Genomic DNA, 27,538 nt, shown 5'->3' on the forward strand with positions numbered 1-27,538 from the left:
TATTTTGTTTTGTTTCACATAGCTTTTATTTTTTAAATGCAATTTAGTTACAATTATTAGTAACAAATCTTAAATCAATATCTATTTTTATGTGTCTTTCGAATTACATCGAAAATTTCCTTAAGCTTTTCGGGCACAGTGAAGTCCGGCATTATTTGCTCCATGCTATTGAAATCGGCCTTTTCCAACTCGTCGCACGAATCATCCGATCCGGACTCATCAGCTAGGGCCAATCTTTCGGCGAAGGAGACGATTCCGCACCAGGCGCGGAAGTCCAAGTCACCCGATACTTGGGCGTCGTAGCCCAACATTCTCAGTGTGCCTTGTACATTTTCCTCGGTGCCATGGAACTCCAGAACATCCTCGAGAGCTTGTGGCAGACTCTGCCAGACGAGGGTTCTTTCACGGTATTTGTATTCCGGCAGCTCATCATTGCCCATGGCGGCCAACTCGCTTTCCGGCTCCTCGATTCTACTCAGATACTTCAAGAATACTCGTTTATACAGCTGCTTTCTCTGTTGCGACACCCAGACGCACTTGCTCAAATAATCCCACGGTGTCATATCTAAATGGGTAAGTTAATTAGTATAATTAATTTCTTTAAAATATTTGAAGAGTACTCACTTTTTAGCATGGAAAGGTCCATGGGTACATCGAATCTGGTCGCTGATTTGGAGAACTTTCGCGGCATTTTGGACGTTGTTTCTGGTGGAACTTTATCATCGACGGGCTTCGGCACAGTTTTGGGTTTGGGTGGCATGTACTTGATGGCCTCTCTTAGAGCTCTATTGAGCTTTGGAAAATAGATTTAAACTTTCAAAAACCAATACCAAGTTTTAAATAATTTCACTTACATATCGACCAAAAGTGTTTTCAATAAGATCAACATCCAAATCGGTTTTCAGCGCCTGAAAAGCTTCGTCGGTGAGAAAACTGCCCTTCAAGAGGATCGGTTCCCGCTCCGTTTCTCGCTTGTCCTTGGGCAACAAGGTGAGTGAGTTGGGTATCAAACTTGGTCTGGTGCTGGGATTCAGTGAATCGGGACCCAAAGCAGCCACCTGCGTCTCGGGATCCTCACTCAAATGGAATGTGGTGGTGGCTTTAATTTGGAAGAAATAAGTATCAATAAGTTCCAACACAAAGCCAATTTTGTTTAATCTTAAAGATTAAAGATTAGCGTTACTCACCTTGAGCTGGCTTCAACTTCTTGCGTTTCTTGCCCCTTCGCACATCCTCGTCGCTGAGCTCGTGCTCATTGACGCAGGTTTTGGGCTTGGCCTCCTGGTCATTGGAGGCATCTCCGCCGGGTGCCAGAGTTGCGGTGGCCAGCGAGGACTTGGGTCTCTGATCGTTGGATGGCTGCCTCTTTGGCTTCTTGTCCTCATTGGCACCGGCACTCTTCGGCTTCTTGTCCTCCTCCAGGCCGCTTTGGGTCAGCTCCGAACTGGGCTTCCAGTAGAGCGTCTCCTGGGAGTGCGATCTCCGTAGATCCAATATGATCTTCTTCCGCTTTATGTTCTCGTGTTTGCCCCATTCCGGGGTAATGCATCGACGATAGAAGGACCCAGCACTGGTCCTGGTATGGATACTAGTTACCGTGGGCGTTGGCGTCATCGGTCGCGAATCGGTTTCCGCATATCGCCGGAACAGATCCTCCGGAATATTATCCGCCTCATGGGGCTGCAGTTCCGGCTCCTCAGGAATTTTGTCTTGTTTACCATGCTGCTGGCCTTTGCCCTCGATCGCCAACGATGTCTTCAGCTGATTAATCACATCCTTGACCCCAGATGGCGCCGGATGATTGCACAGCACCGAGCATCCTTTGGCAAAAGGATTGAAGAGTCCTCCAAAGGGGCGTAAGGATAGTGGCATGGGCGTGGCCTCGAACTTGAGAGGCATTCGCGATATATCGCCATGTTGGTTTTTGCGCTATTAACACAGAAGCACTTTAATTGATTTTATTTTTTAATTTTAAGTACTTTTGAAAATAAAATAAAAAACCCAACTTTGATCGCCTTTAGTATCTCAGTGTAATATCATTTTTGAATCAGTACTAATAATGATTTATAATAGCAAAAGGTAACACAAGAATTTAGGATAATGATAAGGTCCTTACCTTTTTAAGGTACTTGACATGCCTCTTGGGCGTGGGAATTAATCCAGTACGTGTTGAGGCGCTCATAGCTACTATTAAAATAAACTTTGAATATCAAACTAAACTACAAAAGCCGGCTATGGCACCCGTAAAACATTTTGTTTAGTTTCCATAGTAATTAGTTGAGGTGCCGGTGTATTGACTTGATTTTATTGATTTTATGCGATTTATACTTACGTTTACCAGTAAACAATCATGGTAGTTGAAAATACCTTCTATTTATTATACATAAAGATACAAAAAGTAATCTTTACGTATATGTATCTTATGTATCTTTTAATGATATTGAATTGAAACAAAAGCCATCAAAAAACAACGCATGTTTATTATGTCTGTATCTTAAAACTAACAACTTTTGGGATATGAATAACGTAGGGAATATCCTTTAGGAAGGATTAGTCAGGCAGTTTGAATGCTCTATATGGGTTCTCAGTAGAGGGAACCGCGATGATGCAAATGCCTGAGTCGTTGATCCAGCAACTGGCGTTCGTGGGACAGTGAAATTGTGGAGGAGGAGCGATGCAGAACGGGCATAATGGTGGCACCTCCGCCGCCATGGACTCCGTGAGCTCCCGACCCGTGAATGGCAGGACCGGCTGCCTCCGATGGACCCACTCCGGCGGTATTTCCCACCGCCCGGGATCTCAGCAGATGATTCCTGAGCGGCGACTGCCGGCGCACCGAGTTATTGAATGAGATCTGCAGGGAGAGACGCTTCTGGGACAACGAGGCCAGGTGTTCCGGTGATAGTTCAATCACCTGGGGAGTAGCAGCAGCCGCCGCTGCCATCACAGCCGCCGTGGCGGCACTGTAACTGGGCAGCGATGAGGTGGGCGAGGAGTTGCCACAATTGCAGGTGGTCGAGGCCAGCGACACATTATCCGCGGCAGCATCCGCACTCGCTATGTTCGTCTCCACCAGGCTGTAGCCCACCGCCTGCTCCTTGCCGGTCTCGTTGCACTCGAAGATCTTGATGATGGGCACCATGGCGGGTGTGAGAATAATGCCTGCCTTGCGGAATTCCTCCAGTGCATCGTCATACGTTGGCAGTCCGGAAACGATCGTGTACGAGGGCAGCGACTCCGCCTCGTAGTCCGGCGGACAGCGGCGGCAGATCTCAATCGTGGGATCACTGTGATTGGCGCGGTCTGTGAAAGAAATGAATACTCCGGTCACTACAGTAAAAAGTGGCAAGTTTAACTAGTTTATAAATATAGAAGATATTTATATATATATATATAATGAATTCTTCTTAGGTTAGTTACCTATTAGTTAAATGCATTTATTTCATACTGTATCCTTTTTGTTCTTCCCCGCCAGATTTTAGCCCACTACATCCGGCAGTCAAACGAATGAAAAAGAACAATCAGAATTATCAAATCAATTCCCCATTGCTGCCCTTTGAGAATTGGGAATCCCCGGCACTTAAATCGCCTTCAAACGGCCGGAAATGTTACCTATAGTTTTTGGGGATGCTGCTGCGGATCTAAATGAAATTTTTATACCCCATGCTTGTTCGTTTAAAAGCCAGTGAAAAGCCCTTAAGGCGACCAACTGCAAGTGGCGAGCCAACCCTTAAAAGTAGGCAACAAAAACATTTATTGCAATTGTCTAGCGGCAGCAGGAAAATAAATGTGGCACCCGGGATGGGCAAAGCATCTGGCCAGGAATCCTTTCCGCCCAGAGAAGGTGAGTCAGCAGCCCCGGTGATGGAGTACATGGAACTGTTGATGCGGCAAGCTTTTTACCCGTGACGTGGTACAAGATTTTCCAGATTAGCCGCATGCTGGGTGGCTTTGGCAAATATTGAAAATGGCACACGCTTCGGTTCACACCCTTTCATTCTTAGCTGCTCCTTCGATACTGGCGGCGATTTAAGGCCGGCGGGTCGACATTTTCCAACATTTTCAAACAGTTTCCAACATTTTCACACCCACATGGAATGGACGTTCATTTTTTATGCAATGCTCGGCGGTGAGCTTACGAAATTAAATTGATGATGGCCGGAAAATGTTGAAAGAAAGCGGGCGGATTGAAAGTGAAAACTCATTTTGGGTGGGCCTGCTCGACCATGTGGCAGTGGAGCACCGTGGGGGAGCTGTCAGTGGCCCAACTCCATTACCTCCTTCTCCTGCGACGACAGCTCGACGTGCTTAAGCCTTTTTGTAATTTTCAATTGACTTTAGTTAATTATGGCCGGCTTACAACGAGCTTAACGTATGTCCTCCAAGGGGAGGACATGTCGCAGGGATACACTTTTGATTTTGCGACAGGTCGTCCGTACTTGTAGTTGCATTATTTAAGTTTCAGTTAAATACAGAGGCTTAAAGGATTAATTAGAGCTTAGTCAAACTGGAGGAGGTTCAAGTTAAAAACAATCAAGAAATGCATTCATTTTACAAGCATAAATGTATATATGTATCTTAATATTCTGTATATATTTTTGATATGCTTAGTTATTTTCCTATCAAGTATTATATCGCTTGATTCACATTGAATTTAAGTTTTAATTCGTAAAAAGCCTTTATAAACGTGCGACTTGTAGTTCTGCTTGAACATCCACCCTAGTTGGAGTAGGTAACCAACCCCCACTTGGCCATAAACTGTCCATTCCCCTGACCGAAAAGGCCGCTTTCTGACCTGCCCAGCAACTACTTGGCTTGATGAACTGTCTGGGGCCATAATCCTGAGCCGCAGGACATACGCATTCAATTCCCCAAACGCAGCTTAGCACGACAATAAAATGAAGTGCAGCGCATAAAAAAGCGAAAGCCGCTTGCCACGATGAAACGAAACGAAAATAAACAAGGACCAAAAGTGTAAGTGCGTTGTGCATAAAATATTCGCCACAAGTTATAAGCCAGCAGCAAAATGGACACCCAAATTTCCAACTAGTCAATATGCCAGAGGTCGTGAAAGCGCCAAAGCGACCACAACAAAAACTCGCTTGCCATCAGGATTGAAACTACAGCTACACAGAAAGAAAATCTGCATACTCACTTTCAAAATATTTATGTCAGTTATACAAAAAACTGCAGACTTCACGAATATAAGTTCAAAATTTAAATAATTTGTTGTATTTAATAGAGTAAGGTTTAAAATAAAACGTATATGGTAATTTATATACATATGTGCACTATTTTCTAGAACACATTTCTTAATTTGTATATTATTATCATATTTCATATGAAATATTTGGGCCAACATCATTAAATTTATTCTCTAATTTTTGTGCAGTTACAGAGCATCCTTACCTAAGGCAGGCTAAAGATATTTGGGCATTTTCACAATATCAACGCAAAAAGTTAAACACACTTTATGTTGGGGCTTCGTGCCCGAGCATTGGGCGTCCACCAAGGAGGCGGATGAATCGCAGGAAGTGGGTGGGAGTGGGCGCTTGTGCGTTTTTGTGGATTTGTGCGCCAAACCACCAAAGCAGAAAAGGAAAACAAACGACACACAGCTCAAGCAACCAAAAGTGACGTGCCCAGGATGAGGACCATGGAAATGGCGATGGCGATGGCGACATGCCTGCCACCAGAACGAAAAAAGTGGGCGAGAATGGTAAGGGGCAAATGCTTTCCTCGGGCGAAAGCACTGACAAAAATCATATTATTATGACAAAAAAGTAAATAAAATTAAAAAATGTACAATATTTTATAAACAATTATGCATTATACTTGAAATGCTTGTTTCTCCTTTTTGAATGATAACAATTTTATATGTTTAATTAGATATTAAAATTTTAACTTGTAACTATTATATTATTATATTATGTGTTGGCTATTTAAAGAAGTTATAATAATACAAATTCTAGTGAAATTTGTGGATAAGAAAATATATATACTCATTAATTTGTTATTTTATGTATGGTAATTTTTATTTATTTTTTTTTTTTCAGTGCAAAATGTCTGGCAGACAGCAGCCATCTCGAAGGCTTGCCAGGCACGTAAGCAGTTTATGCCCCGCCGAAACCCCCACCCAGAAAAAAAGAAGAGACCCAAAAATAAGAGTTCAGCCCACATTTTTGGATGCTGCCGCCGTGGAGCCGTTCCCGTCCTGCCAGCTGCCCCTGCCCCATCTCCATGTCCTTGGGGTTGGTAAACACGGCTCCAAATTGCCGTTTAAATTTCTCCCCAATGTCTACGCCCGGGGCCAAAGCGGCCTTGAAACATTATTATGACTGTGACGCCCCCTTTGCCCCACCCAACAGCCCTCGCCAACCTGTTAGGCCTGCCCCAAGATCTGGGCAGCAAGTTCCGTGCCCCCAAGGGGGCGGGAGGTGTTTCAATCCCCCGACAACTTTGTATTTGAAGTTGTGGCCGCCGCCAGACAATTCCCGGGAAACGGATCAGGGAGAGGACAGGCGTTAAATGCTACCTATGCCTCCCACAGGATTTGGGGATCTGGAGCTCTGCTCTGATCCGTGTCAAGGGTCTGGACTGGGTTTTGCCAGGGGTTACTCGGCTAACTTATGGCCCTGTCTGCTGCAGCCTCTGTTCTTTGTTTAACTAATTAAACTCTTGTAGCAGCCAGCATGCAAATACCATATTTTGGCCTTGCCTCGGAAAAACACGTGTCGGTCTGGCATGGAAAAAAAATAGATGGAAAACAATGCGAAAGAATGTTTTAGGCCCTAAACTAAACGCATGTCAGAATTGCATTGTTTTCCTTGAGCCGGAGACAAGAAAAATGATGTTGCCCATGGCCAGGATCTGGACAAGATGCTATTGGTTCGAGCTTGAAGGACATCAAATGGCCTACCATTTAAGGAAAATTATTAATAAATACGAAATTATAGAGATTTTTTTTATATTAATTAAAAAATTAATTAATCAATTATGTTTCTTTAAGTAAATAAAACTGTTGCTATTTATTATACTGCAGTTTCAGAATGAGTAACTTGATTAAAATCAGAGTCTCTTCATTAGTAAAATAATTTTGAAATATTTGTAGTCTTCTAACAAAAGTGCAGTATTGACATAAAAATTATAAAAAAATTAATGAATATTTTTCCCTAAATTTCCATTTTATTGCAGAGAGCACAATGGATCAAATCAGATAGGCTCGCTGGTAAATTTGTCGTATTATGTCCGTGGCATTTGTGTGTGTTTGCCGGACAAATGTCCCATCATCAGCAACTGTAGCGCATTAAAACTAACTGCTAAATTATTAGCAAGACAAGCCATCCATCTCGGGCGAAGGTCCTCGGTGGGTCCTTGCAACACGAAACGTAACGGAACAGAAATGAAGAAAAATTGCGGCATGTCAGTGAAAGGCAGGAGGAGCAGCAATAAAAAGGACAAAACCGACAACATGAAGACGTCTTCAGCAGGAGTAAGCGAAACACGCGCCAGGAGCATCCAACATCCAACATGCCGCCGCCAGGACGAAAAAGTAATAAGTGTGTCTATTTGTTTGCGAATATTTCATTTCCCGTGCCGCTTACCCCCGATTTCACCCGTTTTCCGCCCACAGCAGGCTCCTGTGCAAAAAAGGACGAAACTAGGGGTCTGTCACGAAAGTCGCATTTCCCAAAACTAAATTATACAATCGTAGATCAAATTTAGTCGCTGTTTACGGCTAACAAAAAAAAAAAAACAAAGTTGAATTTGCAAAGTATTATTTTAGCCCCAGGTTAAAAAGCTAAAACCTTCAGGCATCATTTTCATGAATCAATAAATCTCATTTGTTTAAAACTTATGTGATATTCTAATAAATTAATATATTTCAATATGCAAAATCAGTTTATGGTATAAATGGTATTTATATTTATAAATTCACATATACCATGATGGTATATTTTAGTGTTTTTAAATTTGAAATTACTTGTAGGCCAAAGTAGAACTTATTTTTTTTTCAATTTTAGCAACTGCTGTTGGACCATTTGATTTATGTACATTGAACTTGCTGAAAGTTCAACTAATACATAAAATGCAAACGGCGTGCGTAGGCAGGGGAAGAAAAAAGTTAGTGTAATTTATAAAATGCAAGCCACACATGGTGCCTTTTTGCCTGTGCGAGGCGCTGAATGTTATTAAAAACAATATAAACAACTTCCCGGTGGGCTGTTCGGGGTCGATTGTTTATGTGTGTGAGGGGGGTGGGGGTGTTTGGGGCGTGGAAAACAAGCCTTAAACCACAAAGTACCACTTTTCCTGCCTATTGGGCGACTGTGCGGCAGTTGCGGCAATTTTCAAATTGACTTTTGCACATGTTGCCGCCGTAGCGAAAATGCGGGCAAACAATGTAGCAAAAGTACGTCCCACTAAAATCAAAAAAACATAGCACAATAGGCTTAAACCGTCTGGGTGTCTGCGAATCAGTGCTGGCAAGATTATAAGAGAAAAAGTTGGACTAACTACAAAGGAAATGATAAAAGGGGCTTACAAGGAGTATACAATCGAAAACTTCTTCCTCTGAGAATTTTAATGCATATTAACAAGTCTTTTTGTCCCATGAATTAAGATTAGTATTAAATATTTTAAAATATTTAAGTTAAACAGTGAAAAAAAGTAGGCTCAAAAAATCCTAGTTAGCTGCACTGACATCAGTTTTCGCTGCTATGTTGGCCACGAAGTAGTGCAAAAAGTGGGCGAATAAAACAAAAACAAGTGCATGGGAAATACGTGCCATTTGAGCGCGTGAACGGAATACACAAATAGTTGGACGGTTCTGCGCCAAAAGTCAAATATCTATCAAAATGGCATTAGTGGCGGCAGCTGCTCTTTTACTTTAACAATTCGCATTTAACGCTCCTTTTTATTTGAATTGTAGCGCGTTGCGACAGCTCCGACTTCCAGCACTGCCCTTTGGATAGGCGCTATACAGCACTGACACGCTCAAACAGTGTTGCAAGCGATCGCTCTCACCAACACATGCACGCCGAATTTCGCACGCTCGCACACGAACACAAACAAGGGTAAGAACGCCAAAAGAGACACACAGAGAGAGAGAGAGAGAGGCAGAAAAATAAAAATTTCCAGCGGCGTCGGTGGATTTGGATTTGTTCTGAACGCTGCGCCGCAGTTTTTGCCGATTTGTTAAAAGAAAAGCAAGCGTTTCGTTTCTGACATGATGAAAATGGCAATGGCAAATGGTGCAAATCCGCTGCAAACAATGAAGAAAACAATCGGCGACGAGGAGTCCGATGAGTCCGATATGGAAGAAGAGGAGGAGGATGAGGAAGACGAGGAGGAGGACGATCTGCCGGATGTAGCGCTACAAATCGACAGCGAGGATGAGGCGGAACTGGAGGCGCAGCGCATTCGTTTGGTGGAAGAAGAAGCAGCCAAGACAACAAAAAAGGCCGAGAAAGAACGGCAGCAGCTGCAACAAAAACAACAACGGCAAGCGCAGGTCAGTAACGGTAACGAAGAGCAGCTGGAGGAAACTGGAAAACCCAGCAACAACAAACGCAAGCCCCGTGGGAGGCCCAAACGCAAGGTTTCCACAAGTTCGCAGGCTTCCAGTGCCTCCATCGCCTCCAGTGCTACCTTGGTGGCCGCTCAAGTTCTCGCAGATGAGAAGTCACGCCGCTTCATCTACAGCTGTACCAGCTGCACACACCACTACGACGACAACCTGATCCTCTCCAGACACTTCCAGCTGGAGCATGTCGAGAAACCGAAAAGGAAGCGAGGCAAAACCAAGTCTTCTGCTGAAGAACCTATGGTTACTCCTCCCTTGATCATTGATCCCTTGGAAATGGGCCAACTTAAGGCCTGTGCCCAGTTGCTCGTCCAAGGAGAATCCGTGCTGCAACTGTGCCTCGCCTGTAACTCACAGTTTGTGGATGTGGTACGCTTTCAGGAGCATCTCAGCCAGCAGCATGGCTATTTTCAGTTACTGGTGCCCAAGGAGGAACCCACCGATCTCCCACCGCATGCCATGGTCACAATTCCCGGTGCTCTGGCTCTGAACAAGGCCAATGCCCAGCTTCAGCTGCCCATTCCAGCTCCGGAAACTCCGCCACCCGAGCAGGAGGCTCCGCCAAGTACCGTGCCCAATGACAAGGCGGATCTCACCATGACCAACGACGTGGTGGCGGATATTGCAGCCGAACGAGTGAAGAAAACCAGCAGCTCCAAGGGTAACAAGATGATCATCAAGCTTCCGATGCCCAAAAAAAGAGGCAGAAAGCGCTCCAAGCCGGAGAGCATGCGGAACGAACAGGATAACTCGGAGAAGACGGACAAGAAAAAAAAAATGAACAAAGAGGAGGGACAGCAGCCAGTATTGGAGCCACTGCAGGCCAAAAAAATAAATAATCAGGGGGAACACGCTGCAACGGAGATACTACTGTCGAGTAATGTCGTAAAAATTCAACAGAACGCGAAGGGATCAAAGAAAGACGGTACTCAGTCGGCACAGAAATCTGAGACTAATCCCAAGCACCTAGAGAATGCTGAGACAAATTCAAAGGAAGATCACCAGTTGTCGGATAAGACAGAATCGGTGGCTCTGAAAGGAACTATAAACGATAAGCAATTGACAAGCGATGAAGCAGGCAAAGCAGGGACACATAAAGATGACAACAGCCACCAGAATCAGTTGGATAAGAGTGAGGAAGGTCATTCCCAGTCGGCGAGTGCTGGCAAATCGAAGAAGGTGGATCAAGTGCATCAGCAAATGCCTGTCGAGAGTTCAAAGGATCACCAGCAGATGGCAGAGGTAAGATCACACATGAATTTTTCTAAAAAGCTGCCTATTAAAACCCTCTTAATACAGGAACCCACAAATTCAACCAAGCGCAAGCGCGCACGCAAAGAACGCAAGTCACCGACACCCGTACTCATTCCGCTGGGAGACAAAGAAATCAAGGAGGAGCCAGAACTCCCAGAGCGGCGCATGCGCAAGAGCCGCCAACATGTGGACTACGTTGTCGAAATCAAAGATGAGGAGGAGGATGATGACGAGGAGGAAGAGGCTGAGGTGGATGATGACTCCTCAGCCACTATTTCGCCGCACAACAGCTCAACAGATGAGAGTTTTACCTCGATCAAACGTGAGTCATCGGAGGAATCGCAGCACAACGGAATCGGGGGAATTCACACCTGTAATTTCTGTGGCAAAACCTTTAAGCGCTTCTCAAGAATGCAGGATCACCTGCGCCTCCATACCGGCGAGAAACCATACGTGTGTGGACAGTGCGGCAGGGCTTTCCGTCTAAAGATGCGTCTGGTGGAGCATCAATTGCGTCATCGCGCTGAAAAGGCATACAAATGCGATATCTGTTCAATGCCACTGGCCACCAAGCAGGATCTCTCGCTGCACATGCGTCATCACAAGAACGATCGGCGCTACAAGTGCGACAAGTGCAACAAGGGATTTGTTCGCAGCTCAGATTTGTCCATCCACGTGCGGATTCACACGGGTGAAAAGCCCTACAGCTGCGATCTGTGCGGCAAGGCGTTCCGCGCACGCCAAAATCTGGTGGTCCATCGACGCACTCATCTCGGCGATAAACCCATTCAGTGCGAGCTGTGCGACAAGCGTTTCGCCCGCAAGATAGATATGCGGGTGCACATGCGCAGGCATACAGGTGAAAAACCCTACAACTGCGATGCCTGTCAGCGTGGCTACTCGTCGCGTGTTAATCTATTGCGCCACCAGGAGCGTGAGCATGGCATGGAGGAGCAAGTCTCTGAATCTGGCACGGCGGATAAGAAACACCCAAAAACGGCAACAGAAAACGAGCAGGAAAACGAACCCAAAGCCAAAGCAGCGCCACGACGTCCGCGACGCGAGAAGCTGCAGCAAAAGATTGCTGCTCAGGAGAAGCTACTGAATGACCTGAAGCGTAGCTTGAGTGCTATGCCAGAAATACCTGAGGAGCCAACGCAGGACAAACTTGATGGATCTGGCCAGGACACACCGGCAGACGCCGGAGCAAGACATGCTCAAGTGAAAGTCACGCTGTCCATGCAAATGGAGCCAGCACCCAATACCGAGGACGACGAGGAGATCACGCCGGAGAAGGAGAACGCTTTGTCCAGTGCGATGACAGCCGATGGCAAGACAAAGGCGAATCGCAAGATAACCAGCTACTTCACTGTCGTGGGTCAGCAGGCGGAAATTTAAAGACTTAAGTTCAGGGTCAGCAACACTTCTTACTCATTACCTTTTAAGATGCCACTGTACTTGGAAATGATGGAGACATTTCCCTAGCGTAGCGCACACCTCGCAATTTAACTTTTTCGATTTACAATGCAATCTTGCAGCAGGGATCAAGTATTTTCTATATATTCTATTTATATACTTACGACCTAATTTTGAGGATACGGTTAGCCGGGAATTATTCAACGTTGTGAAGGACATAAAGCCGACAAGAACAAGAAAAGACTACTTTATAAAAGAAATAATGATATTTGATATGAAGAAATCAAGCAAGAGACTGCAATGAGTTTTATACATAAATATATATATATATTTTTCTATAGACAGAGCAACTTTTGTGAACAAAATAAGTTAAACTATGTAAAAATACCAATAAATTAGTCAGTAAGCTAGCATGGGAAATGTTTGCAACACTAGGCAACTAAAATATTTTAAAATTCAATGGCTGAAACTCAAATTTCATTTGAACCAAATTGAAGTCCCAAATCAAGGTTTTTATAAAAAATTTGTAAACAAACAAAAGCTCGACCAAATTCAATCTTATCGAGCTTCAATATCAGCAAAACTTGATATTTATAAACAAATGCGCACACCGATTCGAATTTGATTTGCAAACATATTCCCTCCATTCCCCCCGCATTTATAATCCGAACAAGCTGAGAAATATTTCACAATTTCATTTAATTTCACAGCAAACATAAAATCAATTGCAAGTCATTCAGCATGCAGTTTATACAAAATCTGCCACTTATGCTCGAAATTCCAAAACAAACTTAATTTTATGAATATAATTTTAAATTTATATTGTATAAGCACATAAATTGCTTTGGGAAAAGTTTTTATATATTTTCCCTTGGAAAGCATTCTGCACTATCTCAGCATCTCCGTTTACTATATTTATTTTATATAATTTACGCATTTACTTTAGTATATTTACTTAATTTCTCGAATCGTAAGCGTAGTGAAAAGGCAAATGAACATGCAAAAAGTCAACATCGCTTATTTCCTACATACACTGAACGCATTTTTTGTACATTGAATTTGTGGCAGCTTCGCTCATTCTGTAGCATCTAAGAGAGTCCGATGAATATACGTTACTTTATAATTTCACATTTGTCGCTTGTTAATTTTATGCCACTTGCCAGTTGTTGTGCCCGGTACTTCAACCCCGAAATTGCAATTATTTGAATGGGGGTGTGCGAGTTTTATGTTATATGTTTATGGCATAGGACAACCAAAGGCAGCTGCTGCTGCAGCCCTTGTCAATTTTTCAGCACTAACTATTGCTCGAGAGGATTGCGTTTGGGGTGGCCAAGGGACGAAGGACCACGGAGAGTAAATGTCGAGCGGCAGTTTGTCATTTCTAATGGGGTTGTACACGGTTCATTTCATGCTGCCAAGGGGTTGATATGTGAGAGAGATAAATAAAGCGGGACAAATGGAGCTCTGAGAGAGATTTATGCCCAGATCCAGGTGGAAGAGCTATCTCCCAGGCGATCATTGAACTCTACGGAGCAGGATAATAGCATCGCTATCGAAAATACTAAAAAAAATATTCCAAAATATCAATTTCCCTATCTCGTCTTAAAATAAATATTCTTAATAAATAAATACATAACAGCAGGAATGTGAAAAAAAAACAAAATATATAAAAGATAAGCTTCTGCACTTCTTTGGGGAGTGACATTTTCATTTCGAGCGGCATTCCGGTCTAAACAAAAGCCAATTTCTTTTGCTCTTCGCATGATTTGGCCATATGCTTATCATCTGGCAGCAGCAATGACAATTTATTTAGTTCTGGCTCTCAAACAAAAGCGCAGCCGGGGAAAAAATGCTAAAATCAGCGAATAACAGAGGCCAAATATGAGGAAAAAAGAATTTGCTTGCTGCATGCTTGCTTTCAATGCAATATTACGCATACGACGCGTGGTACCGCGTGCTTTGTTTGGGAGATTGTGCCAAAAGCCGAAAAAAATAAGGGAAAGCAAGAAGACAGTCAACGTGACACACAACACATAGGCACACAAACACACACACGTGTGCACGGGAGTTGTGCATGCTGGTGTGTGCGAAAATATGCAAATTAAGTGTGGCGACTTTTGTTTTCGCCGTTTTTTGGTATAGAAAGCGTAAAAAGCGAGCAAAAACTGTACGTATACACATTATTTGGGCTGGCGATTGTGGAAAGCAAAGCGCCGAAAAAAACGATAATACGCCCCGTTGTACAGTCAGTCAGTCCGCAATATGTGTACATGTGTGAGTGTTTGCGTGTCTGCCTGTGTCTGTGTGCCGATCAAGCCTGCTCTCCCCTCTCTGTTCTTTCCCTCTCTCGTCTTCACTGTTTTGTTTTGTTTTGTTTCTGGCTCGACTCGTCAGCATTTTTATACTTTTATGTTGCTGGCTTTTAATTGAATTTTGCTCCATTCTCAGACTTTGACTTCTTCGGTTTTTTCTGCTCTTTCTTTTCGCTGTGGTTAATTTTAAAACTACCCATAAAGCCACACGCTGCGCCGACGTTAACAGAGGCAGAGGCAGCGGTTTTTGGTACCAATACAATTACATTCTGCCTACACTGACAAAAAATATAATACCTATTTTTTAGTGGGGTTTCTTACAAATTTTATATCTGAAGCACTATTTTCTAGCAATGTAACCTTTAAATAACCCATTTGCTCAAGGTTTTTAGTTGTTACATAATGTAATTTATTGTAATAGACTGCTAATTTATAGTTTCAGGCAACCTAAGCAACAACACGGATTATATTTATAACAAAAGTAATGAATTTGTGTAATATTTTTTATTTGTGTAGACTCATTCATTTCACTCTCTCTCCGCTTTTGATTTTGTTTGCTAAGTCTCTCTGCTGCGTTTCTTCTGCTCTTCATCCATTGCATTCTTTTTGCGGTCGTTAACTTGCAGCTGAACGTGTTTTGTTGTTGTTGTTGATATTAGCCGCTGCGCTCTCCTTCTTGTTTATTGTTGCATCCCGCTCAATGTTCTAAGTTCTGCGCTCTCGAAATGCGCCAGTGTTTGTGTTGTTGCCTGGCTTTGTTGATTTGTTTGCGCAGCTCTCATTGCTTTGTGTGTGAGCCGCTTTGCCATCGACGCTTGTGTTTGTGTGCGTACGGCAAATGAGAGCGAAAGAGAGAACTGTCAAGTTTTCCAACACTAAAGCGAACGCGCGCCATTTAAAGATTTTAAATCGCCAACGGTGCGTATGAATGATAAAAGTGCAAAGTGGTTTGACGTTGCATTTGGGGAATCCTTTGTTTATACTTAATTAGACTTATAAAGTTGGATATAGGGTTATGGGGTTTTAATACCAATGCATTTCAAAGGAAAGTTATATAAGGGCCTTTGAAGAAAGTGTAGGTAGCAACTAAAGTTAACTTGGCATATATATATTAGATACTAGAAAATTTGGCACCTTTTATATGTATTATTTATGTACATATAGACGAAATTGACAAATATGGAAGTCGATATACGTTGACATTCTGTTTAATAGGAAATGCAAACTATTATTGGTTTAATTTAGAGTTGTAAATGTACTTCCGCATGAATATTAAAACAGAAAAAATAACAATATAAAACATGACAGGCACTTTTACTTTCCTATTTTTAGTTTAATGGGAAATGCGAACAATAAAGGAGTTAATAATTTCGAGTCATAAATTTACTCTGCACTATGCTTAAATTGTATTTTTTATCATCAAAACAAAATAAATGTGATTGAAACCCGCAGGACCGTGAAATCAAATTAACAGTAAATTAATTCTACTATGCAATCCACTAGTTTTTTTATGACACCAGGATTACGAATTTCTTGAATTGGTTCAATTGATTTACACGATTACCAAGCGATATTGCCAGCGTTAGCAACAATTTTTATTCATAAGTCCTGTTGACAAGCCTCATCCACATGAAATGCATTAAAAATTATTTATCCATAAATCATGCAATCGTTAATAAATAAAAAATGCATTCGAGTTCATTTCCCGTCGACAGTGAAATGGCACATAAACAAACAAACAAAGTCGAAAACGTTAAAAATGGAAATAAACGCGAAAAAAATATAGCCAAATGCATAAATAAATCAGAGCAGCGGGAAACAACAATGCGGCCTGTCGCTCTGTCGAACAAACAAATATTCATAATTGTAAAAAAGCCCAAAGTCAGCTCCCGCAGGGCTTCAATTGAGTGCAAGTGAGAGGGATAGCGCGGCGGGGGAGCGAGATGGACTGCAACTAACCGCTGAATGTGCATAATTTATAAAGCTAATTAAACGCGCATTTAACTAATTAAAAATATAGCGCGCTTCAATTATTGAAATATGCTGCCCAATTATGATGCAGTCCGAGGAAATTTGCAATTAAAATACATGCAGTGCACACACACCTACATATATGCACAGATTCGATTCCCTAGCCGAATTACGCCGAATCGAATGCTCAACGTGGCGTATACGTAACGCTAATCAAAGTGTATATTACGTATACGACAGCTTGACATGTGTGATGGTACAAGCTAATTCTGGTAGCTGTTATTTGTTGCTGTTACTGCTGCCGCTGCCTTTTTGGCTTTTAGCAACCAAATACTAATTGACATCTCGCTATGCCGCCTACGGAGGGTAATGGTGGAATAATAGGGCCGAACACATTTCTATAGCTTTACAGTTAGCCCACTAGTGCTTGCCAATGCAAAAACAGTTTCAATTAAGCAATTAGCGCCATTGAAACAAATCCAACACGTTTTGTGGCTTATAAACTGAAGCATCATGTCGATTGGTTCGAACCCTGCGGTCGATGGAATGGAACCGGGAATAGGCCATAGGATTGGGGATTTTGTTTTCTGCGGCCATTCATTTAAGGCAATTAAAGGGTAATTGGGGTATGCGTGTTTGTTTGGGAATTGATTGATGGATGGTGAAGCCTGTCTGCTAGAGAGGAAATAACAAAAGTAATTTTATCCTGATTCTTTTAAAATTTGTATTCTAAGGTATTAGATATAGTTAGATTAAAATGGTTTAGATATCTCTAAAATAATTATAAAAAATCCTTCAAAATCCACAGTAACATACAGTCTACTAAAGTTTAGCAAATATTGATTAGTGTTATCCTTATTACGTGCATTACAAATACAAATGCAAATGCCATTTTCGTTACTACTGCTAATTTGCGCAATATTTTTGCCCCGCTCAGTTAGCATATTTATGCGAATTTTGCGCTTCGGTACAATTTTAGCCACAAATCGAAAACAACAACGTATACAACGTTAAAGTCTTGATCCTAAACGTGAATCTACATATATATCCGTAAGCTGCTTACGGCTTTGTTGTCTGCCGTGAAAACCATTCTGTATTGACGTCAGTGTTTTGCCCTCCTGCATTATATAAAGCGGCTTAAAGCGAATCCATCGCTGTTTTTTTGGGGGAATGACGGAGAAAGTCGTACTTAATACGATGGGATTTGATTAAGTTCGATTTGAAGAATTCGTGGACGGACATTGGCCCTGATGATGATGATGCATCGCCATTGCCATTGCAATTTGCACTTTAATAAACCTGATAAAGCACCGCAAATGTTAATTACATTTGCAAATGCAATCAATATCGAACTGCCTAATTTAATTAACCAATCGCTAAATTTTATTTGCCGCGTGGCCAAGTTGATTAAAATTGTAGGAGGAGTTTTCGTTACAGTTCGCAAAGTATTTTGGAGAGAGTATGCGCTAAAAGTTAAAAGAAAAACTTTGCACTCGATTTGGAATATTATGGTTTTCTATTTATATACACACTTTTTATGGCCTGATTTTAGGGTCCTAGTGCATAAGATTTAATGGTCTTTAAAAAGCTTATCTCTATTTGGTTCTTCGGTATTGTTATTGTTGTGGTATTATTAATAAGTTATCTTTATGGAAATTTAATTGATCTAGTAGTTACTTGTTGCTCCTATCATGAAGAAACATTCGATCTTTGCTGAGTTTTTGGAACTTGAGCTTCTGCGAACCCGCTTGATCTTAACATATCTTAACCTGCCCATCAACATAAATCCCCCAAAGTACAGAATTAAGTTTGTTGCCCTAAGGTTTTGGCCGCAAACAAACACCGAACATACGTTTACTATTTAAAGCCTTTAACTGGTTTGCTTACCAGTCAAGGGTGTCAGCTTAAAACAATAAGTGTTGCTGGCCAAGCGAAAGCGGTAAATTGGATGGCAAATCAGTTAAAATAATAACAATGGGATGGCCGCAACAATGACGCCGGCAGTAACAGCAACAACACAAAGATAAACAACTCATTAAAAGGAAATTAAACAGCCGTGAACCAAAACGAACACCATGGGACGACCCGTCACTCATACGCACTGTTGTCTGGCCGTACGTGAGTGACGTTTCGCGGTTTGATAAAGACACTCGTTACTCCTTCAGAAAAAAAAAGAATTTCACCGAAAGGAAATTGATATGTAATGCAAAATTTAAATGACTTTATCGTCTATAAATATAAATAAATGGAAATACATTTTATTTGTACATATCGCCTCTAAACGTGTCTAGGCTAAATGCTACATTGCTACAAAAAGCAATGACTAAAGTGTATAACAAATAGTTATCGTCAATAGATTTGGGGTGTGGTTAGTCAAAAGTATTTAGCATCTGACTGTTGACTTTGCTCGGTTGCCAACTCGAACATTTTTGGTGGTTTTTAGAGTTTATTTGATACAAACATCAGTTGAATAGATTGCAAGAGAAAAGTGTTAGAAAAAGCTTAGATCAGGCAGACAAAGAAATTTCTTTTAAATGGCTACTACTTTATTTGTTGTTAAACAATGTTTATATTGGTGTATAAATATCCTTTGCAGATATATAAAATAGTTAAACTGAAACACTTCTAAAAATCGCTTTAAATAGCTGCATTTTAAGTAAATTGAATTAGGTGAAAAAAGCTTTGAATGAATTTGTGACTTTTTAAACCTTTTTTCTTTCAATTTCAACGGCAACTAGAATTTTATTGTGTTAGACCTTGTCTATTTTATATACGAGTATAGCAAATATCTGTCATTTGCCCATTAATGCTCGAGGTCTTTTACTTTCTGCACTTGACTTACATTCGCCCCTTATGGGCCTAATTGAACTGGCTTAATTGAAGCCAAACGTGGAAAAGAAATTAGCCAGCAGTCATTTTGAACGTAAGCAAACAATTGACAACCAGTCTGTTGGCCAAGTGCAGGACAAGGAAATTTTAATTAATTAACACAAATTTGCAGTGTAATAGAGACGCTGGAAGCACAAGTATCTGGGGGGGTTCGAGATGTTGGCAAAAGTAAACAACGGCAAATGCCTGAATTTCTCACTCTAAATGGCCCACTTGACTGCAACTTTAATTAACTGGAAACGTTATGTTTGCTTTTGAAGGCGGCCAACGGCAAAGACAATGGCCCAGAGAACCAAGATCCAAAAGCCAAGAAGATGGGGTTCTCGAAAGATAAGGGCCCGAAACACATTGTCTGGGGGCTCTACTCTACCCAATGTTTAATCAATGTAGTTGGAAATTTATTGGGCTAATTGCTTTCTAATTTATTGGGGAGTGGAAACAGGACAATACATAATTATTATATGATGAGGTGGTGCACAGTAATATTTCTTTGGCTTATAAGAAAATTGTATCAGCTTAAATGTTAAAGCATATTATAAATCTACATAATGCATTATTTTTAAATTTATATAGATTAAAACAAAGGTAAAATGAAAACTATAGCTTTTTTATAGGCAAAGTTTTTTTTTTATCATTGAATTAAATAAATTATTAAAGAATTATTATTTTTGTTTTACCAAATTATTTTATTCAATAACAATCGAACTTTATTTTTTCTTTCTCTATTAAATCAGTATATATTTTATACAAATGCTAATTGTGTTAAATTGTATTAATTGTATTAAAATATGTTTTTATCTATAACTGACACGATTTCGTGATAATTTTTGCAGTGTTTTTAGCTTCTGATCTGCGGCTTCTAATTATTATTTTGGCAAATAGTAGGCGCAAACAGTCAGCTCATGGAACACACTCATTTATTGTTTATTAGCCAGCAAAGCTGTGAAATATCTTGGGCTCTTGTTTCCACTGTTTCCAAGTCACAAGATACGAATGCGTGTGCTATGTGCTAACCAAATACTGGCTGAAATTTCAATTCCCCCTTTTTTTAGAGGTGGTGAATCATACTACATACTCCTCTGGGATGGAGTTTATTGTTTTGTTTTTGTTCTACGCTTTTTTCATTTGTGTTGGAAAAGTTCCTTCCTGCCGCAGACTTTGCTTTTGGTACTTTTGTTTATTTGCTTTTATTTTCTATTTTTGTTTTTTATTTGCTTGGCTCCCGACGCTCTTCGCGCCAAAGTCCAAGTCTAAACGAGTTTCCACTGACGTTTAATTCAGCCCGAATGATTCTGCAATTTGATTTATGGATTACCACGAATCGGAATTTTCAATAGCGCAATCGTGTTGTGTGAGTGATTGTTTATGTTTGATTTGTCAGGTATGTAAATATGTTAAATCCCAGCGGAGTATGGCGAAATAATATTTCGCTGATTATTGATCTGCTGACATAGGTGAAATTCGAAGGGTAGACTGAATGGCGCTTAAGTAATAAGATATGCAAAAAAAGTTGATTTATAACAGCGAATCAAATCAAGAATCTCACACCCAATGGATTTTTAATATTCCCTTATACCAAATATTACGCATACGCCCCATTGGTCACACTTACATGAATTCTTCCACTGCTGGAATTTGTGATAAACGAAGCAAGCGCATATGAAGAATATCACAAAGACGATGAGCAGCGTTAGGATGACTCCAATCCAGATATCGCTGACCACGTGGGCAAAGTCCTGGCCATCGTCGCCCGTATATATCCTTGATCCGTGTGCTATATGCGGCGGAGGTGCCCGAGCGGCTGGCAGGACATCGAAGAGATCGTCAGCCACATCGGCAACGTCGTTGGCCGTGGCTGCACCGCTCAAATTGATCTCGACCTCCTGGCGATCGATGGTGAAATTTCCCAAGGCCGAATCCAAGCCCAAGGCCAGCTGCTCCAGTTTGTTAATGAGTATGGAGTAGTTGCCGGGCAGATCGAAGCCGCCAAGATCGAGTTTTTCGCCACTACTGGTGGATGCTGCGGCATCCAAGGTCGTTGCATTGCCATTGAGACCTTCGCTTAAAGTTGTGGTTGTGGCAGTTGCAATCGTTAGATTGCCGGCATCTTCGAGGCCTGCCAGCAGGTTGCCCGTAATATTCAGAGCCTTTAGTAAATCAGCCATCGTTCAGAACTATATATATTCTGTAATATTTTTTATCACTTAGTTTTAGTACAGTCGGCACATGTGCTTTCGTATATATTTTTTTTTTTAACTCAGCCGCGATGCTGGAGCTTCATTGCGCGACTGAAAACGGGCGTCGAGTGTAAAGTTGCAAATTCGCTGGCCCGCTTTTTGTCGACACTCCCAATTGGCATAAAGATTTTATTTTATTTAATCTCCAGCTTCTACTTTATGCCGTTTTTCACTTTTCAACTAATTGTGTTAACGCATCGGTGTTAATTCGCCTCACGCATCTCGTACGGTTTTGGGTTGAAAAAATGGTATCTGTATCTCACAGATACAGGCCGCTCTCATTGCTGATTTGTTGCACAAATATTGATCGTTGGCATTAAAGCTCTCCTTTTTTTCATATATATCTCTGCTGTTTACTGTTTTGCTGCTGGGGAATTTATCTTAGCAATAAACATATGCATATACTGTATATCCTTCGGCTATCTATCTGTATGAAATTCAGTTTTATTGATTTGCCAAGTGGAAATGAGGGAAAACATTTGTCATTACTGCGGAGCTCTGCTCCGTTTCGTTTAATCTCTGCCACTTGCGAGGCTGTAAAATCTTCGCATATTTGCCCAGCTAATTCTCGATTACACGTGAAGTGCATAAGGGCAAATCCAAGGCAGCTCACGTGTAAAATGTCGATTTGCTGAGTGAATTACTTAATGATGGTTTCAGATCCATAAACTTCATAAACTAAAGGCCTACGAATATCAACAAAATGTTTAACAAAGTTCAAAGCAAATGAATGTGATTTAGAAAGCTCGAATTTCTTAAATTGAGAATTAAAGCTTATCTTTTTATAGTATCTATAAATCTATAAAAGTGGCTTCCTGATTTTTATTAATAACACCAATTATATTATCAATCAGTCATTCATTAGAAATCGCTTGTGTGCACATACTCAATCAATAATGCCTATTTGATTTATTCAAATTCGATCAACTGACAACTAGATGGGCGTAACGTAACCCACAATCAGAGGCTTTTCCGAGTCTTAAGCACACACCCATCTCATTTTATGGCAGACGACTGTTCTATATTTAGAACAGCTTCAATAACAGTCAATTAGGCCGCTTGTTTTCAGCATCTATAAACATTAATTAAAACTGGTGAAGCCCTATTGAATTTCAGTACAGATATCTGGGCATTTAAAAGTCTAGAATATATGCAATTAATGAATAAATCAAGCGGAAAATTTTAAGATCTCAACTTGAATACTACATCAAGCCAACACGACTGATAATGAGAATAGTATAAAATGTATAGTGATTTGACAAATGTTTAACAAAACAATTTAATGTCACAACAAATATATATTGGAATGCTAGCAAAAAATAAAACAATAAGATGGCTTTCATTGATAAATATTGTCATTGACTTTTCAATGGGTTTCTTCATCAAACAATTTATTCAAGTTATGACAATACATTTGTTTTTTATAAGCTGAATGGCTTTAATTTAGCTCTCTATTTTATTGTTCATATCACATTTAATATTTCCCGGTTCTTTGTAATGTAATCACACTTTTATTGAAGACGCAGCAAATCAGCAAACATGCAATATTGAAAAGTAGGAACCACACGATTTCATTAAAGCTTACTTTTTATAAACACATTTCTTAAATCATTTTCATTTAGTTTCCGCTTCTTATTAGATATTTTCAATTATTTACACTGCTTGTGTGAAATAATTGCTTACTACGAGTTAAATTTTTGGCGCCAATCGTCTTTGGTTTTTCCATTTAAGTTTCACGACCTTTATCAACAATAAAAAATGATTGAACAACTCGCGTAGAACTTTTGGCCGTTTGTTATTGTTTAGCCAAATGAACCGACCGGGCGCGCTTGTTTACAACAATTAAAACTGCTTTCTTGCGTCTTGCAATTATAGCCACGTTAACAGCGAAAAGTTAACTGCCGTCGCGGTGACAGCGCGACGTCGACTGCGACCGCAAAATATTGTTGAAAAGCCAGCGACTCTTGGCAAACAAACCGAATAAATGACTAACTGAGCGTGTGACAAACTGGCAGACTGACTGCATGACGGAACCTAGGCAGATGCTGAGATTCAGATACAGATACGGATTGAGATTGAGATTGAGATTGAGCTATGTCTGGCCGAAACTGCCTCTGACGCGAAGACGCGGCAAATATTTAAATCAAGTGAGACAACGCGATCAACGGTCGCCGCAGACAAAAATGACACTTAAAAAATTAATACCTCTAAATAATATAAAAATTAAATATTCGAATGAAAATTTAATTCATATTTTTCTAGGTGCACTTAGTCAGTCTGCTGAGAGAACTAAAACTAGCAAATCAGTAATCATAACGAGTCGATTGCAGCAATTGACTCGGCTTGATTGTACTATTTTCTTAGATTTATTTGTTAGTGGCGTTTGGTTTTGATTAAATAAATGTTATTATTAGTATATACATTTTATTATAAAATATAACACCACCAAATTATATAGACCTTTTTGATCTTTGGTTTTCTACACACTTAAAGTTTTATTTTCATTTGTATTGATTTATAAATTATTATGTATAATGTAATAATTATGATTCAATAATATAATTGTAAATAAGCCGTCTGTTTCCTTAGCCGCATTTTTCTCACATTTTATTATTTATTTATTGCTTAATATATTCCGTCTATACTCAATAATAATTGCAGTCTACCTATTGCAGTGAAAGCAATCGTGCTTATGTAAATTTATTAATTTGCTATAACTTACGATTCCGCATTTTCTAATCAGTAATAAGAATTTCTATTCACACAGTCTATTTTGTATTTATATACCATATACATAAATATGAATTTTATCTGAATTTATAAACAGCAATGTTTTAAGTAAAATTTAAAAAGTTTTAGTATGGCTTTAATTCATTTGGCTTTGGTTTATTTCCAGTTGCAATTTCGCCGGCGACTATCAGAAATTGTTCTTCTAATCCGGCCATGCATATTTCATGTTTATTGCATATCATTTACATTTAAATTTATGCATTGGACTTATGCTGCCGAAACGTGAGCATTTCATGGACAATTTCACAGCGAGTATTTCATTAGTGTTTCGGTAATATTTGTTATTTGGCTGCTCGGCTGTCGCAGTGTATGTTTTATTATCTTTTTGGTGTTTATTAAAATTTGCATTTAATTATTTCGTTTCATTTGATTATTGGGAATTTGTGGCTGCTGCACTTTGCTGCCTAAACTATGTATGTTCGAAATGTAGAACAATTTAAATTATGTTGTGCTTTAATGCAATTGCATAATTCCAAATGCAGAAGTTGCTTTGTCTGTGTGCTTAGTGGAAGTAATTTTTCCTGTGTTTGCGGTTAACTATTTGTAAATCACAAATTGATTCGATCGACTGCCTGATTATGAATTTTCCATTTGCTAATATTGACTTTTCTGTGTGACGTTGCACTATTTATGAGCATCAATTACAATTAGCATTCTGCACAGGCTTAGTGACGCATGATTAGAGCTTTATCAATTTCGAATTATTTTATTGATATTGGCACTTAAAGCTGGTACCCTGTTGGCACTCAAAGGGGGTGCTCCTAATCGCTTTTGAAGAGCCTTTGTCACGGGCTTTCCAATTGATAGATTACGGAGTATGTATGTATTTGCAAATAAATCGCACTGCCGAATCAATCAACAATTGAGTGCATTAAAATGACCTCTTTTTGCTTTTTAACAGCTAAAAGCTAAATTGAATGGAATTAATTGGGTTAAAAGGCCTGAATGGGGAGTGGGACAACGGCTGATTGAGTTATTTTTTTAAAGTCGTACAAATGATATTTCTTTTCAATATGTATATTTGTTTCCAGGTGTCTTGTGGACATTCCCCCCTGGTCATTTCAGCCCAATATTAATCTAAAGTATCTGTGTACAAATGATTTATTTGGAGTAGCCGGTTGCATTGTGTATCACGGTGATTCCTTATCTCGAGTGGCCACCAATCATCTTGTCAGCTCGTACATACGTCAGATTACTATTTACGTTCTACATTAAACATGAGCTAAATACTTTTTTTTTAGGCAAAACAACAAATGTGTTTTTCATGCGGTGCGATACGTTTTTTGTAAGTTTTGATTCAATTTGGTTCGATCTGGTATTTTGCATGCTCTTTACATTAACTTGGCCATAAAGCTTCGTTAGCTATAATTATTATTTCTATACTGTAATTAACAGGATTTATTGCTTACAAATAGTTTTTAATGATCTCTGATATTTCGAAACAAAACACATATATTTATTTTTCCATAATGGGGAATAGATATAACAGAATGGTTAGCTACATTTCTATGCAACCAATTATCAAATTAACATCAATAAATAGTATATTTTATTTACGAAATTTTTTGAATATACATACATAATTAGTAGTTTCAATCATTCATACATCAAATTCACCACAACATCATTAAGACCTTAGCATAGTTTTAACCCTATTGCATGCACCAAAGGTTGTTGCGCTCGCTAACTTGATCTAATTAGACTACTTAGGACAGGAAACTCCCCAAATTAGGACAAACTCACCACAGATGACTAATTAGTCCCAAAAAACCAAAATACTACGAAAACCAAGCGTCGACGTGTATTATTAATATTTATATCATTGCGATGTTTACGTTTATATTTTTTGCGTGTCAGACGCCGGCAGGCAGTAGTGAAAAGTTGTGAACCGGTTGCGCATGCGCCAGGCAGAATAATCAAGTGACACAGCTCACGTGATGACATCGAAAGTACAAGTTATTTTAAGTAGGTAAACCAAAACTGGTTGAAGTATTTTTGCACTACAATTAACCGAATGATTTCGACACACTGTTGCGAACAGCATGCTTTAATTAAAAACAAATGAGGTCAACAGACAGAATGCGACGCCACTGAGTCTGGTGATAAGATCTTGATAAAATTGTTATATTAAAATCATAAATTCATCACCTTTGGAATTTAATGTCGTTCGGCTAGATTACCGCTTAAAGTTCACAGTCATGCTGATTAAGCCATCAATTAAGTAACTCTGGAACGGAATGTTATTAACCCCCGGGTATTTCCCATGTCAGCCCCGATCTCCAATGCGAACATTCCATCCAGTTGAATATACTTGGCAAATAGTCAGCGTTATTTGCGGCTTCACTTCGCTCCACTCGGGAAAAGGCGAGCAAACAAAGGAAGTGCGCGGCATGGTGGCCGCCTGTAATGCACTTAATTATAGACTTCTGAGTAACCGGGGTCTTTGAACGAGGACTGACCGCATAGAAAGATAATGCTTCTGAATTATGAAATAGTTAGGTAACATTGTTGGGCCAAGATAATAGCAGGGAATGCGCAGCTCGATGGATTTATACTTTTAAACAGCTTATATGGAGAGACATAACTTATAAGCAAAAACTCTTCAATAGCACTTTGCAGTTACCTGAATATTAAAGCCATAATCTAAGGTTAAAATTCTGTTCCATATTTTATTACTATATATATTTTTAATGGTACGCAGCAAGCATTATTGGAATATCAGTGAGTATAGGTTCCAGGAAAAATCCAATTAAATATACAATAAAAGATAATAAGCCCTTTTGCATATTCCTATAATCTCCAAAAGGAAAAACCCTCGTCCTTATGATAAACCATTTTTTACTAACGCACTCGACTCCAGTACCGAACCACCTTGTCTCCGTTAGATCCCTCATCGGCAACCCTATCGCAACAATCTTTTATCCAAACACAACAAGCCTCATTCTCAACCTCCGACCCTTCGAACAAATGCCGTCAGTTGTTCGAACACTCCTCTTTGTGGGATATCTCCCGATGTTCCCGGTCCCCGATTCCCCAGTTTCCCCGGTTCTCCGGTTCCTTTAAGCCAATTTGTAAACCATCAA

General features: G+C 40.1%; 3 protein-coding genes across 6 annotated transcripts in view; 1 reads left to right on the forward strand and 2 right to left on the reverse strand.

Moving 5' to 3' along the window:
- Window positions 1–2: 2 nt before the first annotated feature.
- Window positions 3–2,336, reverse strand: LOC6605803. Its single transcript, XM_002030582.2, has 5 exons — window positions 2,117–2,336; window positions 1,188–1,929; window positions 855–1,099; window positions 625–793; window positions 3–565 (listed from the first exon to the last, which is right to left on the reverse strand). Exons 1-5 carry the CDS (start codon window positions 2,180–2,182, stop codon window positions 75–77), a joined length of 1,713 nt encoding a protein of 570 aa, XP_002030618.1. The 5' UTR covers window positions 2,183–2,336; the 3' UTR covers window positions 3–74.
- Window positions 2,337–2,460: 124 nt separating this feature from the next.
- LOC6605804 overlaps window positions 2,461–27,538 on the reverse strand; it is a 34,261-nt gene continuing 9,183 nt past the window's right edge. Inside the window, exons 1-3 of one of the 4 annotated variants that reach the window (XM_002030583.2) lie at window positions 23,251–23,560; window positions 21,041–21,949; window positions 2,461–3,303 (exon numbers count right to left, since the gene is read on the reverse strand). In XM_002030583.2, coding sequence (XP_002030619.1) covers window positions 2,585–3,303; window positions 21,041–21,593 — 1,272 coding nt within the window. In that variant the 5' untranslated portion in view covers window positions 21,594–21,949; window positions 23,251–23,560 and the 3' untranslated portion in view covers window positions 2,461–2,584. Of the gene's footprint in view, window positions 3,304–21,040; window positions 22,093–23,250; window positions 23,561–27,538 lie in introns of those variants that run through there. The other 3 variants (XM_032717649.1, XM_032717648.1, XM_032717650.1) reach the window with 3 other exon arrangements.
- LOC6605805 (zinc finger protein 37 homolog) lies at window positions 9,105–13,384 on the forward strand. The gene is made up of 2 exons (XM_002030584.2): window positions 9,105–10,828; window positions 10,886–13,384. The coding sequence occupies exons 1-2, from the start codon at window positions 9,230–9,232 to the stop codon at window positions 12,236–12,238; spliced, it is 2,952 nt and encodes a 983-aa protein (XP_002030620.1). The 5' UTR covers window positions 9,105–9,229; the 3' UTR covers window positions 12,239–13,384.

The sequence above is a fragment of the Drosophila sechellia genome, chromosome 3L (genome assembly GCF_004382195.2).
Source record: "Drosophila sechellia strain sech25 chromosome 3L, ASM438219v1, whole genome shotgun sequence".
Taxonomy (NCBI): domain Eukaryota; kingdom Metazoa; phylum Arthropoda; class Insecta; order Diptera; family Drosophilidae; genus Drosophila; species Drosophila sechellia.

Excerpts from the sequence above, each read along its gene's own strand:
- LOC6605803 (XM_002030582.2), bottom strand. The coding sequence starts at position 2,182 with ATGAGCGCCTCAACACGTACTGGATTAATTCCCACGCCCAAGAGGCAT. Across the intron at positions 1,930-2,116 it reads ATGTCAAGTACCTTAAAAAG|CGCAAAAACCAACATGGCGA; the intron begins GTAAGGACCTTA and ends CTGTGTTAATAG. Across the intron at positions 566-624 it reads GGACCTTTCCATGCTAAAAA|ATATGACACCGTGGGATTAT; the intron begins GTGAGTACTCTT and ends TTACCCATTTAG.
- LOC6605805 (XM_002030584.2), top strand. The coding sequence starts at position 9,230 with ATGATGAAAATGGCAATGGCAAATGGTGCAAATCCGCTGCAAACAATG. Across the intron at positions 10,829-10,885 it reads ATCACCAGCAGATGGCAGAG|GAACCCACAAATTCAACCAA; the intron begins GTAAGATCACAC and ends CTCTTAATACAG.